This window comes from Nelumbo nucifera, chromosome 1 (assembly GCF_055504915.1).
Source record: "Nelumbo nucifera cultivar China Antique chromosome 1, China Antique-T2T, whole genome shotgun sequence".
Taxonomy (NCBI): domain Eukaryota; kingdom Viridiplantae; phylum Streptophyta; class Magnoliopsida; order Proteales; family Nelumbonaceae; genus Nelumbo; species Nelumbo nucifera.
The window spans coordinates 29,270,677-29,293,649 of NC_142649.1; the positions used below are offsets into that span (position 1 = coordinate 29,270,677).

The 22,973-nt window shown below is 45.6% G+C and overlaps 2 protein-coding genes across 4 annotated transcripts in view; both read left to right on the top strand.

Moving 5' to 3' along the window:
* The window catches only part of LOC104591018 (biotin--protein ligase 1, chloroplastic-like), a 67,995-nt gene extending 59,297 nt beyond the window's left edge, over nucleotides 1-8,698 (top strand). For 2 of the 3 annotated variants that reach the window (XM_088896278.1, XM_088896281.1), the window contains exon 10: nucleotides 8,329-8,698. In XM_088896278.1, coding sequence (XP_088752404.1) covers nucleotides 8,329-8,371 — 43 coding nt within the window. In that variant the 3' untranslated portion in view covers nucleotides 8,372-8,698. Of the gene's footprint in view, nucleotides 1-8,156; nucleotides 8,217-8,328 lie in introns of all 3 variants that reach the window. The other variant, XM_088896279.1, reaches the window with a different exon arrangement.
* Nucleotides 8,699-12,023: 3,325 nt separating this feature from the next.
* On the top strand, nucleotides 12,024-16,380 carry LOC148803066 (uncharacterized). The gene is made up of 2 exons (XM_088896633.1): nucleotides 12,024-14,353; nucleotides 14,434-16,380. The coding sequence occupies exon 2, from the start codon at nucleotides 15,024-15,026 to the stop codon at nucleotides 15,720-15,722; it is 699 nt and encodes a 232-aa protein (XP_088752759.1). The 5' UTR covers nucleotides 12,024-14,353; nucleotides 14,434-15,023; the 3' UTR covers nucleotides 15,723-16,380.
* Nucleotides 16,381-22,973: the final 6,593 nt, after the last annotated feature.

Consider the following 22,973-nt stretch of genomic DNA (forward strand, 5'->3'; position numbering starts at 1 on the left):
TGCAACACTGTTCCTTGCAGCCAAGGGAGAGGTCCTCTCTTGTCGGGCAGTGTTTGATCATTATGGGCTGAGAGGTTAAGTGTAAGGCCATTTAGGGTTATACTTGATGGGCTAATCTTGCATCTGCCCATAGTCCCTGGGATTTTATAAGATGGCTTGACCCAGGGACCACTTAGTGTAAGTGTTGGGCCCATAGAGTCCATGTGATGGGCTCAGGGGGTTCACTGGGCTCTCCAGTGAATTCGGCTAGGCCTTGTAACAAAGGCTGGGCCGAACCCATGTGGTTGATGTGTAGATCAATGCTTGGGTCCCACGCCATACAAAGAAGCCCAACTGGGCAGCAGTTTGGAAGCCTATTGAGCACTTAATACATATTGAGCCTAAAGCACATTCCGAACTGGCTTATTTAATTACCCACTTAAAGGGGCAGATCTGAGATTAGGGCAAACCAAAGGATTGGGTCTTGACCCTATCCATTCTTGGGGACCAAATTCAAATAAAGATTTGAATCTGGTAACCTTCTGATAAGATCAGGAGTGGGCTGACCTAATCTGCAGATAGGATTAAGATAATTCCCTATCCAAATACAGATTTGGATTGGGATAACTCCTAATAGGATTAGGAGGTTTCTTAATCACTAAGAAAGAGGAGAAACCCTAATCTTGAATTACAAGAATTCGAACCAAGGGTTTAGCAGAAAAATCCTCTTGCAATTTGAGATAGGATCTCAAAAACCCTAGAGAGAAGAAAAGCAAATATGCCAACAGAGTTCTCCTCTAGCCACCGCCATTCACTGCCTGGTTCGATCTCTCTGAGAGGGAAAGATCAAGAAGGTGTTCTTGATATCAGTCTTTGCTGAAAGGCTGATTGTGTACGGTGCTCTTCGCTTCCATCGAATTCTTGTGAAGAATTTGGTTCGTAGGACGAACACTACTGGTTCTGTTCCAATATCACTGCATCATCTTCAGTGGGAGCAGATCTTGGGAGTATTCTTTGGGTGTGAACACTGACGTTGGGAGATACCGACTCTCCGTATCAGGTATAACCCTTCCCTTTCTCTTTGGTTCAGATCTGGTTCGGTTTTGGTTCGATTAGATCCTTGAATATTGTATTCTAAAATCAGGGAATATGATTCCCAGTTGGAAGGGAGGAGAGAAATTTTTTGAAATTTGCCCACCTGTTCCGCTGCATTCTTGGCGTCCATACGATGGATCTCTCCCTCCTTTCAATTGTTTCATTTGTTCCTTTGTTACGTTTTACTTGTATTTCTAGACCCCCTGATCACTATAATTTCCCTTCAAACCATAGTTTCTTTTCTGTTGCCTTGTCTTCCACAAATATTCCTTGTTCTTACTAGCAAGCCATTAGCAGTCCCCACTGGAGAGATGCCATGGATGGAGAGATTCAAGCCTTGCATGAGAATGACACTTGGAACCTTGTTCCAGCTCCTTCTGATGGCTCTATTATTGGGAGCAAGTGGGTTTATTCTATCAAGTTGAACTCTAATGGCTCCTTAGATCGATACAAAGCCCGTCTTGTGGCTTAGGGTAATAGACAAGAATATGGCATTGATTACGAGGAGACATTTGCTCCTGTGGCCAAGATCACTACAATCTGTGTCCTGTTAGCCCTCTCTGTTGTGCACTTCTGTTTTGTTTGTTAATTAGATGTGAAAAATGCCTTTCTACATGGGCATTTAAAGGAAACTGTTTACATGAAACCCTTTCCTAGGTACTGTAGTGATCCATCTCTTGTTTGTCACTGTTGAAATCATTTTTTTATTCAAATAATCTGTAATAAGTGGGTTAGCTAGTTTACTAGCCAAATCATTAAAATTATAAAAAAGTATCTCGTATGGGAGTTCCCCCTCTTAAGTGGGGAGTTCTCTCTCTTTAAGTGGGGAGTATCTCTCTTTAAGTGGGAGGGCAGGTGTCCTTCACCTAGGAGGAGGGGGTAGTTACATAACCACCCCACTCCCTATTTAAGCTCCTTAAGGGGAAGCTAGACAGACACACAGAGAGACTCTTCGGAGAAAATTTTCACAAGAGATTCTTAAGAAAAGCAAAGATATGGAGAGAAGAAAAGAGAAGTGCTCAAGGGAAGGCAAGGAAGGAAAAGTCTCACTAATACAGGTAGAGAAAAGGGAAGTCCTCTCTGTGAATACTTCCTATTTATGTCTTCTGCTATGTATCCTTCTTTCTCTCCCTTTGGTTATTACTTTTGAGAAAGGAAAAAGAAGGAAATAAACCATCTACAACAAGGTGCCTTTACTTGGTTGATTATGGTCCCTCTTTCAAGACAAAGTTAGGGATTAAACCATCTACAGTCTAATTCTCGAAGACTGATAATGGCTCCCTTCAAATGAAAATGAAGAGTAGGGGGAATGAACCATCTACAACCAGGTGCCTCTACTTAGTTGATTATGGTCCCTCTTTCAAGACAAAGTTAGGGGGTAAACCATCTATAGTCTAAATCTCAAAGGCTGATTATGGTTCCCTTCAAATGAAAATGAAGAGTGGAGGGATGAAAATCGTCTACAATCAAATATTCAATTTGATTGACTACGGTTCCCTTTTTGTATGCAAAATTCCAAGGAGTAAGGCTGTCTACAATCAGAATTTCATCTAATTGACTACAACTTATTATGAAGAAAGGAGTGAGAAGGAAATTTTCTTTGTATTAAAGAAAAGGGAAATGTATTGATTCTTTTCTTTTGTTCTATGCGTTCATATCTCCAAGTCAGAATCAAAAGATGTTCTCTACTTTCTTGTGGGGATGTAATTAATGGTATGTTTGGTTGTCGCGACCGAGATGAGAAAATAGGAATATTCGCATAAGATTCCTATTTTCTCTCGTTTGTTTTGGTCGAAACAATAGGATGGGATGAGAACTTACATCCCAAAAGTAGAGACACGGGTCTCACCAAATAGGTGCGACCCCGGTGAGAAATGAAAACAATGAGAAGTTGGTGAGAAAAAAATGTCGAAGGTGACATCTCCATTCACATGTCCCAACGATCAAATCTCCAACCACTGTTTTCTTCACCTCTAACGATCTAAGACCTCCGTTCGCCATCTCCATCTCCGTTTCACATTTTTTGGCCATTTTGTATTTTTTCTCTGAAAACTCATTATCGATTATCTTCCAAGTCGAGGTTCAGACTCTATTGATAGGGTGTTTAATCTCTAGTGAAGACATGGAATCTCCTCCGTTTTCTTTCATTGAACCTTTTCTTTTTGTATTTTTTTCCTCAAAAACCTCATTGTTTTTCTTCCTAGCTAAGCTTCAGAACCCCAAGCGCCAAAGAGTCCAATCACTATTCTTCATCTCCAACGAAGGTAAGACCTATCGATGCTCCGTTTCTCTCTGGTAAACTATTTTTTGTATTTTTTTTTCTCTAAAACTTCATTGTTTTTCTCCCATTCATGATTTCTTAGCCTTTCGACAACCAAATATTGGTAGATCTGCTTAAACCTCTATTCTCATCGTTGCAGATTTGTTATCATTGAACCTCTGCTATCAAGTAGAACGATTTATTATTGCAGATCTAAACCTTGCTAAACTTCTATCATCATCACCAATCATGATTGAAGGGGAATATAGGAGACAACCATGGGTGTTCATGTTCTATTGTTGTTAATTGTTGAAGAGGAATGAAATCAAGCATCTTGCAAAAATTTCTCAACAATCAAACACCGGAAAACAAATTTTGTAGAATAATTGGTCTCAGCAACCAAACATAGGATGCCAAAATGAGAAAATAAAATTTCCTTTCTCATCCCATCTTTTCTCATCCCATCCTTTCTCATCCCACTATTTCTCGGCAACCAAACGGACCATAAGGGGAACAATCTGTATGATTCCCTGAATGGGCCTTACCCAAAATAATAAAAACTCAATCACTTGATTGAGTGAATTATGTTGCATGAGAATTTATTAAAATTTTCACACCAACAGTCGCCTAAAGAAATATCTCTATGGGCTGAAGCAGGTTCCTCGGGCATGGTTTGAGAAGTTCAGGGATGTTGTGGATGCTGGGTATAGTCAAAGTGATTCTGATCACTCTTTCTTTGTTCGGAAAAAGCCTCATGGTATTACAACTTTCCTCTTGTGCATGGATGACATGTTGATTGGAGATGATGTAGAAGAAATTCAAGACCTCAAATCTCTTCTTCACAGATACTTTCACATGAAGGCTTGGGTCCTCTCACCTATTTCTTAGGACTTGAAGTCCAAAGAAATCATCGGGGATATTTCATTTTCCAACACAAATATGCTTTGAATCTTGTCAAGTTGGCCGGCCTTATCGATAACAAGCAGGTTGATACTCTCTTGGAGTTGAATGTTAAATTATCCAAGTCAGAAGAACCCTTGCTTACTGATGCCTCCATCTATCGTCAACTGGTGGGGGTCTCTTATATATCTCATTATGACTCGACCTAACATCTCTCATGTGGTTCAGGTTGTCAGTGAGTTTGTATCTAATTCTTGTCAACCCCATCTAACTATTGTCTATCGAATTATCCGTTATGTTCTATCCATTTGAGGGCCTATGCTGATGCTGATTGGGCAGGTTGTTCTGATACTCGTCACTCCACCGCTGGGTGGTGTGTTTTCATGGGTGATTCTCTTATCTCATGGGAGTGCAAGAAACAACAAATTGTCTCCAAGTCCTCCATAGAACTGAATACAGGGCAATGTCGTCGGTGTGTAGTGAAATTGTGTGGCTTAAATCCCACTTACAGACCTTGGTCATCCTATCTCTGCACCTATCCCTCTTCATGTAGACAACACCAGTGCTACAAAGATTGCTTCTAACCCTGTCCTTCATGAAAGGACAAAGCACCTTGAGGTGGATTATCACTTTATTCGGGACTTGTTTCTTGCTGGCTCTATCTCCCTTATGTAGCCTCAGATATGCAAATTGCTGACATCTTCACCAATGCCATGACAAGATCCAGGCATCTATTTCTTGTGGGCAAACTGATGCTAATGCACTCGCATCAATTTGAGGGGGGTGTGAAGAATCCTGATGGTGTACCTTATTTCTATAGTCCTTGTTGTATGCTACCATGTATTCTTTCTTTCTTATTATCTCTTCTTTGCCCCACAAGGGCCTCTCTCTCTCTCTCTCTATATATATATATATATAATATTCTGACTCTCTAGGATGGAGTTGACAGATTTCTGTTTTCACCCTAAACTGGTTGTGCTCTCTTGTTCGAACTGGTTGTGTGACATATATAAGTAGGTTTTGAAAGTTCAGGGTACAGTTAAGTAGTTTCCTAAATATATAGGGTATATATAAGTAATTAGCCCTAAATAAATGGGTAAACCCCAACCCAAACTACTAATCAAAAAAAAAAAAAGAAAAAGAAAAAAAAAAATCTCATCCCAACTCAACCAAACCTCTTAGCATTAGTAATACATAGGGATGATCATGGGTTGGTCCAGGATGGGCCCAAGCCATGTTTTTATAGGGTAATAGGGCATTTTGAGTTGTCCAGGCCTAGCTTAGCCTGCACCCTGAGACCTGGCCCAAGCTTGCTTGCAGAAGTTGATAACACGTATACTATATATATTAAATGTCCAAGCTGGGCTGGGCCAAGCAATGCAGGCCCATGCAAAAACAATCATCCTTATTCCTTAGTAGCACATTATTATCCAAGATTTAAAGTATTGATACATATTGGTTTTTTGGTGATGCTGATACATGGCATGGTTTCCTATTGTACCACAAATTGGCATCACTAAAACCCAATATATATCAAATTATATTAGTTGATATCTATCAATGCTTTAAACTTTGGTAGAGAGAAAGAACAATTTATAGAGACTAGAAAGGACTAGGTGGAGAGAGAATATATTAGAGGGAGAGTAAGAGTAAGGAAGGAGAGACTTGCCTGCAATCTTGTTCATGTAGCAGATCCAACAGAAACCCCCAACTCATTTAAGTCTACCGTGGGTGATTCAATCCATTTCTAACCTTCTAAGTAAATGGGAGGGTTGGTGGGTTATAGGCGGGTGGGTTGCATCACATGGAGTTGGGTGAGAATTGCCACCCCTACTTAAGGTATGATCAGGTGAATCTCACAATATCTGGCCATATGTTGAAGAACCAATATTTATTCTCTGGTCGGTTAGACTCTTAGGATAGAATAGTTTTTAGAGCATGGTAACTACTATGCTGCAAACAGATCAGATTGAATTCAGATTAGGGTATATCCAGTTCAATTTGATAAGAAAATTGTATAGATCCGAATTCAATAACTATCCAACTGATATTACATATTGATATTCGTATTCGATTTGATAATTTTGTCGGATATCCGATTCAAATCCATGATTGATATTTTTGTCAAAAATTGAAAGAAGTCTTCAGAGAGAGAGAGAGTACACCTTCCTTTTGAAATTTGAAGCAAAACTCATTAACCAATTGTACCAATGTCTGAGATTTGAAAATCATTCTGTCCATATTGCATAACTTAAAATCTAAAACAAAACAAAACTCACAAAGGCTGCAGTGTTAGAGAAGAGAGGGGGAAAGAGATGCTGAAATCCAAAACAAATCCAACAAACCTTGTAGCATCAGAGAGAGAGAGAGATTGGGGGGGTAACTCACAAACTTGGTCCTTCCTGCCCAATCTCTTCTTAGTTCTCATTAAGGCTCCATAGCGCTGTGGATGGACAAAGAAGACAGTCACAGAGGAGAAGACTTGACAATGTATGTATGAGATACAGAAGGAAGATGAAGAAGAGACTTGAAAGAAAATCCTGTCTCTCTTTTTTTTTTTTTGAAAATCATAAAATCCTGTCTCTTGTTTTCTGGAAATGGGAAAAAGGCTCTCACTTGTACAAAGGAATTATTAGAATTTGGTTATAAATTTCAGATTAGGGTCTAAATGACATATTAAGGCCTGTTTAAAATTAAAATTACAATATTTGTAAAAAGTGTAAAAGGACAATAGGAACAGATATGTCTTTAAAATACATACATACATATATATATATATATATATATATATAATGGATCAAATCGATGTATATTCAAACCCGCCAATTATCAGATCAAATTCAAATTGAATTAAATCAGATGTGGCTTATTTGCAGCCCTAGTAACTACTGGCCATATTTGGAGGGAGATGATAGATAAGCAGTTTGGGTTGTGCTATTCGGCAGATGCTCTTTGGGATAATTCATTCTCCTTGAGCTCTTCCAGCTTTTGCACTTTTTTGACTCAAAACTAGCCACCTAGTGTCCAAATCCTATGTATATTCTAGAAAATGCTATTTGGAAAATCTGAGGCTTACTGATGTCTGTTTACTGTGGAACCTCTTCTGGACACCTGGACTGTGAATGGGTGTTACAGAGACTGACTCCTTGGGAATTAGGTTTACTGCCAAATTTTGTGGAATTGAATGTATTGGTGTGTAACTTGATAATTCTTTACAAGACTATACATTTCACCTTGGAGAAATGACACTTGACATGTCTTAGTGCTCACCCCTGACATCCTTTTTAGCCTTATGCAGACTTTATGTTTCACCTTATAAAAATAACACCAAGGAATTGGGGGATTTCATAGACAATCTTGTGACTTTCCAAAACCAAAAGATGCTGCTCTTTTTAGGCACTGCATGTATTAATCATACACCTCGGTATTTCTTAGCCAGACCATACATTTCTCTTATTAGGAATGACTCCATACATGTCCTTAGTGCCAATTGCAGACATGTCTAGTCTTTTGCAGACTTTATGTTTCACCATACAGAAGTGACACTTAAAGGGATTTTATAGACAATCTTACTTTCCAAAACCAAAGAATACAAGAAAATGCTGTTCTTTTCCCATTTATCCATATGTTATACTTCATTATACCCCATGTGCAGTTGTATGGTTAACTCTACAACAATATTAACTAGATTTGTTTGTTTGAATCTTCTCTTTATGTCACAGTCTGTTAAGATGTAACTGGCCTGTCTACCTTTAATTGAATTCTTGCTTATGCTTTAATACGTTGACAGCTATGGTATTAGTTGGCCTGGTTGAAAGATGTCTTTATTTTCATATCTGGAGCCTTGCTTTCTGACATAAAATTTAACCACAAAGAGGCATATATTAATTTATTGTAATTTTTTGGGTCTTCATTCATCAAGGATTAACCCACTTCACACCTACTGGGCACAGTACATCTAAATGTCTAATCTGCAACTACAGTATGTTTTTTTCTCATATTCAATACGGATTCTAGCAGTTTGCTACAGTTTTGCTAAGTATGGATAAGGATTACTTATCAGCACTTATATCATTGGCTTCATGTGGATCCAGCTTTGACTTCTTCAAAGGACTGATCAGAAGGAAACTGGGTTAAAGAAAGATAGCTTTGCACCTTCCATCTTGGAGGAAACAACCGTTATTCCTGCTCATGGACATCAATGCTTCTCTTTCTATAAAAATTTGGTTTGTCAATTGGGTGGGGTTTTTCAATTAATTATTATATAGGGAAAGTGTGACTATTGTACAAGATTTGGAATACCTTCAACCCCAAACCATAATATCCTTAATGCATCATCTCCTTTTATTTATTGACTTGAACAGCAAATGCCTTGATTGTCCCAGATATAGACACATTGGTAATCTTCTTGGTCTCTTCTTTGCCAGTCTTGAAAGGATTTGAATAATCAGATTCATGATTGAACTGGTCCTTTTACTAATTAAATATGTTACAGGCATTTGTTCTATTAGATTATTCAAGTATACTTAACTCCTAAGTTTGCTGGATTAGCTATGAGAAATTAAGGGTGGCAATCCATGGCACCACCTGTAAGCCAGGTCGACATTACAAAGACCGATTAATAATCAAGTCACGTGGGTTTGGTAGCATTTTCCAACCTTACACAAGTCTAATGTGACTTCCCTTCAACCTCAATCCTGTTGAGACTTCAGACCCTTGTGGCACCATGATGTCGTAGTACTATTGGTCCAAACATGTCTTCCAGGGGATGATCAATGGCAATGGAGTTGCAGGGGTACCAGTGCAGTGCAATTTCAGTACAATTTTATTTGTTTCCGCCATTGGTTGTGGCTTGTCATTCTGGCTATTTTCCCATAACTTCTCCCTGTTTCTGTTTCTTCAAAGGAAAAAAATTCCCCACACGCACAGTCTTCTCTATACAACAGAAGGAGACAAGCAGTGTATAATTGATCTGGTCACAACCCATTTAGGGCCCAAGAAAGCAGAGGTTGTCTCCATCATATTGTGGAATTTTCTGAGGCCAAGTCTTCCTCGAAAGGCTGCAAAAGGTGAATTGGGGGAAGGCTTTTAACGCCCCTAGCTTTCCAGCTGAGAAAGTACCCTCTCTTTGTCATTCATGGGACCCATCCCCCTCCCCCCAAAACCCTACCCCACCTCCTCTCCTTCATGCTTCACAGGATATGCCGTCCATCCAACGTCCCATTGAATGACAAAGAGAAAGTACCCTCTCTTTGTCATTCATAGTCTGTACCATGTATGATGTACCCCACACATCAAAATATTTCAGCTTTTGTCTCTTGGCTTGCCTTGCTTGGCCTTATTATTAGGGTAGCCCAAGTTTTTGGACGAATACCCAAAAGTGGAAAAAGTTATACCAAGTTAAAAAGGGGTGTTTTGGTCTTTATACAAATATATTCGTTGTTTTCCACTAGCATTTATTTGAAGGACAATATTACCCTTGTGGAATTCACTTTTGCTTGTAATGTATACATGATTTCTTCTGCCATTTCATTAGGGATATGTCCAATTTATCAAAACCAGGGGGTGCCCAAATCCCTACCCCTTAGATTTTGTTGTGCATGTGTTTCTTGGTCTGGCTGGCCCATCCTGACCCGGTTTACTTTTTGTTCGTTGTACATACTTGCAACCACTTGATCTGCTCCTCACGCCACTTTGTAAGCAGCAGCACCAATCATGAGTGAATACATCACTATTTTATACACATGGGACCCACACCTGAGTATGCAGTGTACGGGTTCGCATCACGTGTCCGTACAGAGTTGCCTTCCAAATACAGCCCACGCGTTGTGGGCGCACCACGTGTCCGCTCACACGCGAAATAAAGAGACTCGTGCGGAGCTCATAGGACGGCCGTTAGCTCCGCCCCGTTAGCACCCCCTCACCCAAAAGGGCATCATCCCCTTATCTTCTTTCTCCAATTTCAGACCTGAAACTCTCTCTACCTTCCGTAATCCGTCGGAGATTGCTCTCTTCGAATTCTGCCGGTCGACGCCGATGACCGTTCCGGCAGGAGGTAAGTATCCCTCGACCTTCCATAATCCGTTCTCTTTCTCCAATTTCAGACCTGAAACCCTCCACCTTCCGTAACTCTACATCTATGTTTGATGTTTATGAGACGACTGAAACTGCATGTACACACTAGTGTGATTTCATGCTTTTATATATTTCAGCCAATCCACTTGGGATGCTGCTGCTAATTATTTATTGGGATACACAAATGTTAGATTAATCGTCTTCAAGCAAGTAAGGACAGTTACAGCCAGCACCCGCACCCTCAGTCTCCTCACTGTCTCTCAGTTTTCGCAGTGAAGGGCGGCCTTGATCTTCTGCACCGTGCAAGATATGAGGTTGTTGACGGTCTCAACCGACTCCACGGTGAGCTTAGCCGTCGACAAATTATTGACTAGTATCTGAAACGCCACCGTCGTAGTCCGGTTTTCAAACATTTGGCATACATGTAGAGTAGTCCGGCAGAGAAGCGCCATTAACTCAGAGATGTCTTTGCTAAACAGGTGCGGGTCTGCGGCAACCGAATCTTGATCTTCTCTATAGAAGCAGAGAGGATCAAGATCTTACAGTTTGACGGATCCCATTAGGGAAATACCAATTCCAAAAATACTTTCAAAGGAAATGCCAGTTGAACCTTTATTCAGACTTCAAGAGTGTTCAGACATCAGACTATTCCACATGCATGCCAAATGTTTGAAGCAGGTGCAGAGAGAGAGTTCTCAATCCACATGGTGCTTCTCGGCCGGCAGAACTCGACCGGGTTAATTTCCGGTGGGTGGGTTACGAAAGGGCAATGGTTTCAGGGTTTTAGTTTGAAGTGAATGGAGAAGACTGGGAGAAGAAACCCTTTGGGCAAGAGAGGAATTAACCGGGTAGCCTGAAACGGCGTCAAATTGATTTCCCACGCGTCTCGCCTAGTGCACGTGTTTCATGACACGCGTTGCGTTTCGGTTTTGTGGGACGTTTTTGGGGGCAAATGCGAACGCGCAGTGTACGGAACACTGTTGCATTCACTCGTGATTGGTTACGTAGCTTCTTACACAACGGCAATGCCTTCCCACCCCATAATAGTGCAAGACTAGGAGGGACGTGCGAATAGAAATACCTAAGTGTAGATAAAAATAATAATAATTAATTTTAGTTTAATCTCTAATATATTGGGTAAAATATAAAATCTTTCCTTAAGGTTTTTGACAATCAAAAAAACCTCTCCTATAGTATCATTTTCACAAAAACCTCCTTTGTAGCATTGAAAAATCCTGTAGTTACCTCCATTTTTTATTTTCATGGATAGAAAATGTTGGTTTAATGCATTAGTTTTTCAAAATACCCATTTTACCCTTACATCTATCAATTTACATGAAATTTTACTAAAATACTCCCAAAAGAAATTTTCACTTTTAATTAAAAAAAATCTCTGAGTGATATTAAAAAGAATAAATGAAATTTTACTCTATAAACCATTAGGTCTAGTGAAGTTTAGAAGAGTAAACTTGTCATTTTAATTTATATTCAAAGATTCCCTAATAAATTGTAAGGGCAATTTCATAACTTTAAAGTCTTCATTACTAGAACAAAGATGGAAGGGAGGTACTTGCATGTTTTTGGTAAACTATAGGGGAGGTTTTACATTAAAGTTTATAGCAAAAGTATACAATTATTGAAAATAAATTTATGACAAAAATACAACAAATAACTAATAAAAATACAATAAATATTGAAAATGTATTAAAATTAATCAATAAATAGTGTAATCTCCAATAATAGTTTAATTTCTAAAAATTATAACAAAAATAAATAATTATTGAAAATAAATTTATAACAAAAATACAATAAATCTAATAATTATAATAAATTAAATTTTAAAAAGTTAAATAACAACAATTTAACCTTCAATAATTACTAAAAATTTATTTTTAGATAACAAAACAAAAATATATTTATAGATACTTATTGAAAATATATTTATAAAAAAAATAATAAATAATTACTAAAATACAATAAATATTAGTTTTAGTACATATAAGTATATAATAGATATTGATGTAGCACGATCCGGTCACTCCTAGCTGGCGCTCACGTGGCTCCTGGAAGATACCTAAGAAGAAGAAAATTCCCGGAGGGAGTTACCCGACGGGAACACTCCGATGATTAAGTTAGTACTTGGTAGGAGAAGTAAGGAGGAAGATGAAGACTAGGAGTGGAAATAGCGCGCGTACCGTAGATGAATCCCTCTCCTGCCTTGATGCTAAACTCCTTATAGCAGAAATCTGTTACCTCTCCCCGTCGGCCTCTGACAGGGCGGGTATAACCGTCACTGCCAACTTGCCGCAACCGTTATTGGCAGGGCTGAGGTGGTATGCGCAGGGCCGTCACCACTGGGTACGTGTCCGTCAGGTGTAGGACACCTTCTAAAGGTGGCAGGCACGACGCTGCCTAACGAGGGACACGGCTGCTATCACCAGATTTGTCTGGTACGGCGGTCGGGCAGGAGAACTTCCTACCTTCCCTCATGCGGCTTGCCGAGCTGCCAAAAACTAGGGTGCTTCAGGGCAGATGGGCCCCTGCCTCGAAGCACCAAGGTGCTCCTTCCTAGGTGGGTAAAAGCTTGGCGCCCCTTAGAGGAGAGCCCAGGCTCTCCGAGCATGGCGGGGGACTGACTCACCGAGGTATTAGCCCTCAACGAGTTGACTGTCTTTGACTTGGCGTTTCCTCCGTGCCGAGTCGGGACCGTGCTGCTAGGGTGGACTGTTCACCAAGCCAGGTCATGCGCACGTGTCCTAGGTTCATGGGGTTGAGCCAAATCGTCCTCCATCAATTGCCCCCCACTCCCCATGCTAGGGACGGGGGTCCCCAATGCGGGGAGTTCATGGTTCGCCGGGCGGAGTTGGTTCGGTTACTCACACTGCCGTGCTAGGCGGTTCAATGGCTGGATCGGTCGGGCATTTGGTTCTTTACGGGAAAAAACCCACGTCTCGTGCAACTCATGCGCGGACGTCAGGCACTTTATGCTGCGCGGACGCCAAAAAACGCGCTAAATTGAATTCGCGTCGGGAGCCCCGCAGCCGGTTTCTTTGAGGTCCGTTGGATTGATCCAATCCTGACCGTTGGTCACCGGGCCCCGCCTCAATAAATAGTGGGGTTCTGGCATTCTTTTCGCTGCTAAGTAGCTTTCGCTTTGAGCTCGCGTCTGAAGTCTCTAGCTCGGGTCTTTTCAACTCGTTTTCGCCTATTTCAGGTGAGTCTCTAAGTCTTTCCTTTCCTTTTCTTTCTTCTTTTCTTAGCCTGTGCTCCTTATATCTAGCGAGAGTAGCTTCTCGGATGAGCCCGGGGTGGGCACTTCGGGTCATGGTGACCCTTCCCCGGCCCGACCTGCCCGTGAAGCACAGGCAGCTTCAGGTAAGTTGGCGTCCACCTCCCATCGAGGTCGAGTGCCGGACCAGTTCGGTCCCTCTACTCTGACACCGGAGAGGCTTCAAGACCTCATCCAGCAGTTCAACCTTCCTTCTGAGTACAGCTATAGCCTTCCCACCGGTAATTTCCCCTAGGAGCACAGTCCGGATGAGGTCGTGATTTTCAGGGAACAACTCGTCGGCGGGCTTCGTCTCCCTCTTCACCCCCTTATCCCCGAGGTGTTAAGGCGTTTCAACATCATGCTGGATCAGCTCCACCCCAACTCCATTCGGAATTTAGTGGGGACCATTTCCCTCTACCATGAAAAGCGGTTCTCTTTGGACGCGGACATACTCTGCTCCATACTGCTGATAAAAAAGAGCGCCTCTAGTGCTCCCCCTGAGCATGGGCAGGTCTACTACTTATCTCCTCGCCCAGGCTTTAAGCTACTGCATAAGTTCCCGAGCAAGGTCCCGGCTTGGAAGCGGCACTACTTTGTGGTCCGGGCCAGCACAAGATGGCCCTTCCTTACCAGCTGGAGGGTGGCTACCCAAGCGACCAGCATCGCCCTCAACCAGCAGACGTGGGAGGCCTTCCACTCGTGGGCTCAGGCTGAGCTCGATCATCGGGAATACATCACCGAAGAGAAGCTCGCTCAGGCCGGTTTGAGCTCGGGTAGGTCTATTTCTGTCTTTTGGCGCTTTGTTTTTATCTGCTTGTCGTTTTTGGATTTACTGACGCCAACTTTGTTGTAGGCCCCATGGACGAAGGAGAGAATCACGGCTACCCGACTCCTTTACCAAATGAAGAGGAGGAAGAAGCGGACCGCGAAGAAGGTCGCCAAAAGGGCTCGTGTGGAGTCACCGAGGGCTCCCTCCCCTGAACCCGATCATTCCCGGGCTCCTGCCCCTGAGACCGGGCTCAACAGTGCCCCTCCGGTGATAGATCCGGAGGGTGACCTTCCATCCCAAAGACCTTAGGCTGTGAGGGGGTTAGAGAACGAGCCAGCCGGGGTTACTGCTGAGGCTCCAAGCTCAGCTGGGGCGGCTGCTGAGGCTACAGAGGGGTCGACTCAGCAAACTGCAGACGCGGCGGCGTCCAGCTCGGGGACCGAAGAGGAGGAGTCCACCTTGGATCCCGAGGTCAGCCTCGACCGAACCAAGAGGGGCTTCATCAATGCAGAAGTCATGAGCTGGGCCGAACTCTCCCTAGGTCAGCTCGGAGGTCGTGCGGCAACCCACATCATGGTGGTAAGTTCGTTTTTTGTGAGCAAACACTTTCACTTCTCTGCTTTCTCCCCTTTTTTTTTGGCTGACTAGTTTCCTTTTGTTAGGCGAACATTGCCATGCACGCCTTAACTTTCCAATCTGATAAACATCTGAGGCGCGCTTTGGCTGCTGAGGACTCATCCCGTGTGGCCCATGCTGAGCTAAAGGCAACACAGGACAAGGTCCATCAATTGGAGAGTGATGCCGCCGCCCAGAAAGGTCTGAATGACACCTTGGCACTAGAGAGGGAGGAGCTGGCCCGGGAACGAGACAGATTGAAGGCAGAGGTGAACGGGCTCCGAGTTGGTCAGGAAGCCCTAAAGCTCGAGGTGGAAAGCCTCAAAAAGGCCCAGAAGGCTTCGCAGCTCGAGATGCAGGCCCTCAAGGGAACCAAGGAGGCCCTAGAGCGCGAGGTGGAATCTCTCAAGGCCGATATCGAGGAGAAGACGGAAATCCTTCACGATGCTCTGGAACAGACCAAGGTTCAGTCCGTCATCGACTACGTCAAGTCCTCGAGGTTCGACAACGTAATGTCAAAGGCCTACCGCAAGGGGTTCAAGCTCGGCCGATGGTGGATAAGGCATACCTACCCTGATCTGGATATAAGTGTCTTCACTTCTTTCAACATCACAGATGACATGGCACGCCAGGCCGCGGATGACCCATACTCTGAAGACGATGGCAGCAACGGGGAGGCTGACACCACCGATCTGACTGATTCTTCTGAGGAAACCCCTAAAGAAACCCCGAGTAAGGCCGATGAGCCTCCCAAGTAGTCAGGCGCTCCTTGTATTCTGGTCCTGCGAACTCGATTTCCCTCTCTTTTGTATTGAATGTATTTATATAGTGTAATGGAGCCTATATAATGAAGAACATTTTTTGCCAAATACTTGCGCAATTTTCTTTTACTTGCCGAAGTGGTTGTCTTACTCTGAACTGTTAGGCTACTAGGCTGATTACCCGGAGTGTGGGTTCCTCAACCATCGTGGTCCCGAACTGTATTCCGACACTTACTAGGGGTAGCCTTGTGTACACCAAGGTGAGTGACATAGTAGGGTACATGCCCGACCTGTCTGCACCCGGGTTAAGTTGGCATTGGTTGTCTCTTACGGGTTTAACTTGTTGCATGCCAGGGCGGGCTATCCATCATAGGGTTCCTGGCCGAAGTGCCTGTGCCTTAGGTATTGCAAGCATTTAGCCTATGCCGATGAGACAACTAGATATTGTATGCTGCCGAGGTCTTTTCATTATCTCGGCGTTCTAGCCCTTAGGCTGGATGAATGGATCATGGCCCACTCTCGGAGTCTGCCCATGCCATAGAGGCGGTTGGGTCCTGTTGTGCCGAGGTCATGTCAGTTCGGCATTCTTTGCCCTTAGGCTCTGGGGGTGACTTATAGTCTATTTTTTATGTTTGCCCGTGCCTCAAAGGCGACTGGGTCTTATTATATCGAGGTCATGTTAGCTCGGCATTTTTGCCCTTTGGCTTTGGGAGCGGCTCGTGGCCTACTCGGTTGCTACAGATAGTATTGTCTTAAGTTGACAATATTCCATGCCCGAGGTACTTGTTTCCCTTCGAGGGTCTCGAGCTCATACGTTCCTTCCCCGAGTACTCGCTTCACTCGGTAGGGACCTTCCCAGTTGGACCCGAGCTTGCCAGCGCCGGGTTCAGGTACCATAACTTTACGAAGGACTGGGTCGCCAACGCGGAGGTTTCGCCTCTTGACCCTGGCGTTATAGTACCGAGCTACTCTCTTTTGGTAGGCTATGGTCCTGATGTACACGAGGTCCCTTATTTCGTCGAGTAGATCGAGGCTGGTGCGTAGCTCATCTTCGTTCGTTTGATCATTATATGCTTCTAGTCGCAGCGTAGGCACTTCGATCTTTGCAGGGATTACTACTTTGGTGTCGTAACTGAGATTGAAGGGTGTTTCTCCCGTAGTGGTCTTCTCCGTGGTCCAGTATGCCCATAGAACACTAGGTAGTTCATCTGCCCACAATCCTTTAGCTCGGTCCAACCGTGCCTTTAATCCACGGAGGATGGCTCTGTTCGTTACTTCTGCCTGACCGTTTGCTTGAGGGTGTGCGACTGAAGTAAAGTTTTGTCGGATTCCCATGTCTTGGCACCAGTCTTGGAATTTGATGTCTTCGAACTGTTTGCCGTTGTCGGAAATCAATACCCGAGGTAATCCGAAGCGGCATACGATGTTTTTCCAAAAGAAGTTTTGGACACTTCGGGTTGTGATCATTACGAGGGGTTCGACTTCTACCCACTTGGTAAAATAGTCCACTGCTACCACTAAGAATGGCCCGAGTAGATCGATGCCCCACTGTGCAAAGGGCCACGGACTGGTGAGATACTTGAGGTCGGCAGCGGGTTGGTGGTGAATATTGGCATGTCTCTAGCATTTGTCACATTTTCTAATGAGTTCAATGGCATCTGCCTTCATTGTTGGCCAATAATACCCTTGTCGAATCGCTTTCTGGGCAAGGGCCCTACCCCCCAAGTGCCCTCCGCACAACCCCTCATGAGTGTCGCAGAGTACGAGTTCAGCTTCGGTAGGCCGCATGCAACGCAGATAGGGGAGCGTGTAGGATCTCCTATACAGCCGCTCGTCTATCATGACGTATTTGGTTGTCTGGCGCTGCACCCTTCTGGCTGCATTGCGATCTGTAGGGAGGGTCCCGTGTAGCAAGAAGCTCGCGAATGGGTCAATCCAGCTCGGCTCTACCTGAACGACGGGAGTGACCTCCTCTGCCCCCCTGAGAATGCTAGGCCGAGACAGGTCCTCTATGTACACGGTTCTCATGGTGATGTCGCTAGTGCTGGCCAACTTGGACAGGGCGTCGGCCTTAGCGTTCTCCGACCTAGGGATCTGTCTGATGAAGTGTGACTGAAAGTCGAGCAGGGCCTCTCTAACTTTGGTCAAGTAGGCAATCATGGTTGGCTCGCGAGTTTCATACTCGTCGGTGACCTGTTTAACCACGAGTTGGGAGTCGCTGCAGATAACAATGTGCTTTGCTTTTACTTCTCTGGCTAGGGCTAGTCCAGCTATCAACACCTCGTACTCTGCTTCATTGTTAGACGCTGCAAACTCGAAGCATAGCGCGTATTCCAGTTTCGTGCCGCTTGGGCCGTGTAAAACTATTCCGGCTCCGTTGCCCTGTTGGTTCGAGGAGCCATCTACGTGAAGGATCCAGGGCTCCTCATCCCAGCTCGCGGTTGGCTGAGCTAGGAGAGATGCCACACTGGCTGCTACCTCACGGGGTTCGGACTTGACCATCCTGGGAGCTTCGGGCTCACCCGAGCTGGGAGCCTTGTGCTCAACCGGCTTGGGGATTTCGGAGCTGAATGTGCATTCGACTATGAAATCTGCTAAGGCTTGGGCCTTAATGGCAGTTCGCGGCTTGTACTGGAGGTCGTACTCGCTGAGCTCAACGGCCCACTTCGTCAACCGACCAGAGACCTCGGGCTTAAGCAATACTTGCCTCAGAGGTTTGTCGGTGAGGACGATAACAGTATGAGCTTGGAGGTACGAGCGGAGCTTCCGAGCTGCGATTATCAGTGCGTATGCTAGCTTTTCCATCTCTGGGTATCTCGTTTCTGCTCCCTGCAATACTTTACTAACATAATAGATGGGTCATTGGACCCGATCTACTTCCTTTATTAGTACTGAACTGACCACTTCGTCGCTTGCCGAGCGGTATAGTTCTAAAACATCGCCCTCCTCGGGTCGGGTTAAGGTCGGCACACTAGCGAGGTATTTCTTGAGCTCGTTGAACGCGAGCTGACAGTCTTGGGTCCATTCGAACCCTTTGCTCTTAATTGCCTTAAAGAACGGCAGACAGCGGTCTGCCGATTTAGACATGAAGCGGCTCAGGGCGGCTATGCGGCCATTCAATCTCTGAACCTCCTTCAGCTTCCGGGGTGGTCTCATATCTAAAATGGTCTTAATCTTATCCGGGTTGGCTTCGATGCCGCGCCAATTAACGATGTATCCTAGGAACTTGTTCGAGGTCACACCAAACACACACTTGTTTGGGTTTAGTCTCATATTAAACTTACGCTGAATTTCAAAAACAGAATGCAAATCTTGTATTAATTCATGTGAGAATTGAGTTTTGACGACCATGTCATCTACATAGCATTCTACTTTTCTGCCGATTAACGGCGTAAACAACTTATTTATAAGCCTTTGAAAGGTTGCCCCTGCGTTTTTCAACCCGAAGGGCATAACCTTGTAACAGTATAGGCCGAATTCCGTGATGAAGGCAGTCTTTTCTTCGTTCACCGGGTCCATCTTGATTTGGTTATAGCCCGAATAGGCATCCAAGAAACTTAGCTACTCGTGCCCAGAGGTCGCGTCCACCAAGCGGTCGATTCTAGGGAGCGGGAAGCAGTCTTTTGGGCAAACCCAGTTCAGGTCGGTGTAGTCAACGCACATGCGCCACTTGTCATTAGCCTTCTTTACCAGGACGGAGTTGGCTACCCAACTCGGGTAGTGGACTTCTCTTATGAAGTCAGCTACGAGGAGCTTTTCGTCCTCCTTGTCGACCGCTTTCCACCACTCTGGGGCTAGGTTACGTTTCTTCTGTCTAACAGGCCTAACTACAGGATCAGTATTCAGCTTGTAAGTTATGAGTTCGGGGTCTATACCGGGCATCTCTGCCGCGGACCATGCAAAAATATCTAAATTTTGAAGTAAGAATCTTACCAGTTCAGATCGTAGAGGTTCCTGGACGGAAGCATCGATCTGAAGCATCCGAGTTGGGTCTGCTGCTAAGGTCAGAACTGCGACTGTTTCTTCTGTGGGCGCGGCTCATTCTACGCCTTACTCCATAGGCCGCTCCAGCTCGAGGTCATCGACTACCTTGGTTTTTCCCTTCAGGGCGGCGACGTAGCACTTACGAGATTCGAGCTGGTCGCCCCGCGCTACCCTCACACCGAAGTCTGTTGGAAACTTCATAGCCAAATGGTAAGTGGAGACCACCGCCCGTAGGACATGGATGATCGGTCGACCTATTATGGCATTGTAGGGGAGAAGGTCGTGACCACCAGGAAGTCGTGCTTGAATCTGACCACACAAGGCCACGTGCCGACTTCCACAGGTACTGTTATTTTCCCAAGGGGCCAGACTTCTTCTCCGCTGAAGCCTACCAAAGGTGTGTCTGCGGGCTTCAAGTCACCTCTCTGCAACTGGAGCTGGTCAAACGCAGCTTTGAAGAGGATGTCGGCTGAGCTACCTGACTCGACGAGTACGCGCTTGACCTCAAAGTCGTTGATTCTTAGCTTTATTACGAGCGCGTCATCGTGGGGGGTAGTGGACTCCTTGCGCATCATCTTCTGTGAAGAAAATTGGCTCTTCTGTTCTCGGTCGCTTTGGGGGGTTCTGCTCCTCCCTGGTGGCCTCATGAACCGACATCCGAGCTGCCGCTAAAGTGCAACCCGCAACAATCAAACCTCCCACTATCATGTGGATGGTTCCCCGAATTGGCCTCTCCTCTGGAGGCTACCTCTACGGTTGCTCGGCCGGCCTACTGCTGGGCTCGGGGGCATCCTTACCGTGCTCCCCTTGTCGACCTATTTTATTACTATTATTATTATTCTATACAAAGTTTCTTAGATATCTGCGACGGATGAGCTCCTCTATCTCGTCGCGGAGGTTTTTACAACTCTCGGTACTGTGACCGTGATCTTTGTGAAAACTGCAATACAGATTCTTATTTCTTTCATTGGGATTCCCCCTCAGACGGGGTGGCCACTTCACGTACAGGGCGTCCTTGATCGCCATCAGGATTTCAGCCCGCTTCGCGTTCAGTGGGGTGTAATCAGCTCGGTCCGCTACAGGAGGTCGGAAAAATTAACCCGGCTTTGCCCCCCGAGCTGTGTTCTTTTTCTTTCGGCTGTCCACTTGGCTGGAAAGCTCTTCTTCTCTCTTCCTTTTTTCGGGCGCGCCCTCACCCTTTTGGTTGATCTCCTCTTCGGTGGCTATGAACTTGTCTGCAAGCTTCAGGAACTCGGTTATGGTTGCTGGTTGGTTGACGACCATGTGCCATTTAAACTCTTTGTGTGTCATGCCCTTCTTAGCTGTTGCATGGTGTACGGCGGGGTCCAAGCGCAGTATCTGCATACAGCTATCGCTGAACCGCTTGATGTAACTTCAGATGGATTCTCCCTCTCTCTGCACTATGCTGAGGAGACTTTCTTTAGTTCGCGGACACCGCTTGCTAGTAACAAAGTGGGACGCGAAGGCTTGCGCGAACTGCGCCCAACTTCTTATCGATCCAGGTGCCAAGTTCCAGTACCATGCACGGGCTGCTCCTCTAAAAGTGGTGGAGAAGGCCACGCACATGCACGACTCACTAGCTCTCGCCAGGTGCATCTGCGACTGAAAAGCGTCCACGAAATCGTTTGGGTCGAATGACCCGTCGTACTTGTCAAGAGGGGGGAGCTTGAAGTCCATAGGCATTGGGACTGCTAGGAGCTCGGGAGATAGGGGAGACTGGACTGAAAGGAGGGGTGCCTTGGCTTCGCCCGAGCTTACCTCTTCTTTGCCCCTGAGCTCGGGCAGGTCGTGGGTGGCAGATCGGCGAGCTCGACGGCGGCGTCTCTGCTTCTTGGCGGGCTCGGCGTTGGTGCTGCTCACCTCCGTGCTGTCAGGAATGGTGTGTGTCGGAAGTAGCTCAGGCCGCTGGTGCTGGCTGTGGACAGAGGGATCCTGCTTGGAGCCTGCGGCCAGGATCTCGAACCGGTTCTCTAAGAACAGGGTATCAGGCTTCGAGGGCTGAGGAGATGTGGACCTAGCGAGCTGAGGTCTTCCCGACCTGACTGCCCGCGGTGAGGCCGGAGTGGCTGTTCTTCCGCGTCTGCTGCGGGAGGAGGCTTGGCTCCTAGGAGGGTTCTGGGGGGCCTCTCCTTGGTGAGAAAGGTGCTCCTTCTTGTGGCGAGACCTGACTTGCTGCAAGGCCGGGTGCCGAGGAGGGAGATGCGGCTGCTGATGCTGAGGCTGGGGCAGCTGAGAGAATTGCTACTGATACTGGTACTGGGAGACCTGGTGTAGCACGTGCTGTTGATAGATCTGCAACTGTTGAAACTGCTGCATTTGAGCCTGCATGGTCCGCATGCACTGCACCAAATCTTCCAGCTGATTCGGGCTAGCTGCTGAGGGTTCAGTGAAGGTTATTCCGACTATGGTAGGGAGTGGAAAAACGACGGGTGCCCCTGCACGAGGCACGTTCAAACTAGGAATCCCGTCCGCTGAAAGGGGGACGATGAACTGTCCGATGCAAACAGTAGGAAGCTGGGGTTGTTCCCTGGAGTTATTCATCTCCGTGCTTCATCCAATATTGCTTGAGGACGCCATGAGCGTTGAGTTTTTTGGAGAGTAAAAAGATGTGAAAGTTTAGAGAAAGGCTTTCCGAAGCGTTTCCCACAGACGGCGCCAAATGATGTAGCACGATCTGGTCACTCCTAGCTGGCGCTCACGTGGCTCCTAGAAGATACTTGAGAAGAAGAAAATTCCCAGAGGGAGTTACCCGGCGGGAACACTCCGATGATTAAGTTAGTACTTGGTAGGAGAAGCAAGGAGGAAGATGAAGACTAGGAGTGGAGATAGCGCGTGTACCATAGATGAATCCCTCTCCCGCCTTGATGCTAAACTCCTTATAGAAGAAATCTGTTACCTCTCCCCGTCGGCCTCTAACAGGGCGGGTATAACCGTCACTGCCAACCTGCCGCAGCCGTTATTGGCAGGGCTGAGGTGGCACGCGCGGGGCCATCACCGCTGGGTACGTGTCTGTCAGGTGTAGGACACCTTCTAAAGGTGGCAGGCACGACGATGCTTGACGAGGGACACGGCTGCTGTCACTAGATTTGTCTAGTACGGCGATCAGGCAGGGGAACTTCCTGCCTTCCCTCATGCGGCTCGCCGAGCTGTCAAAAACTAGGGTGCTTCAGGGCAGATGGGCCCCTGCCTCGAAGCACCAAGGTGCTCCTTCCCAGGTGGGTAAAAGCTTGGCGTCCCTTCGAG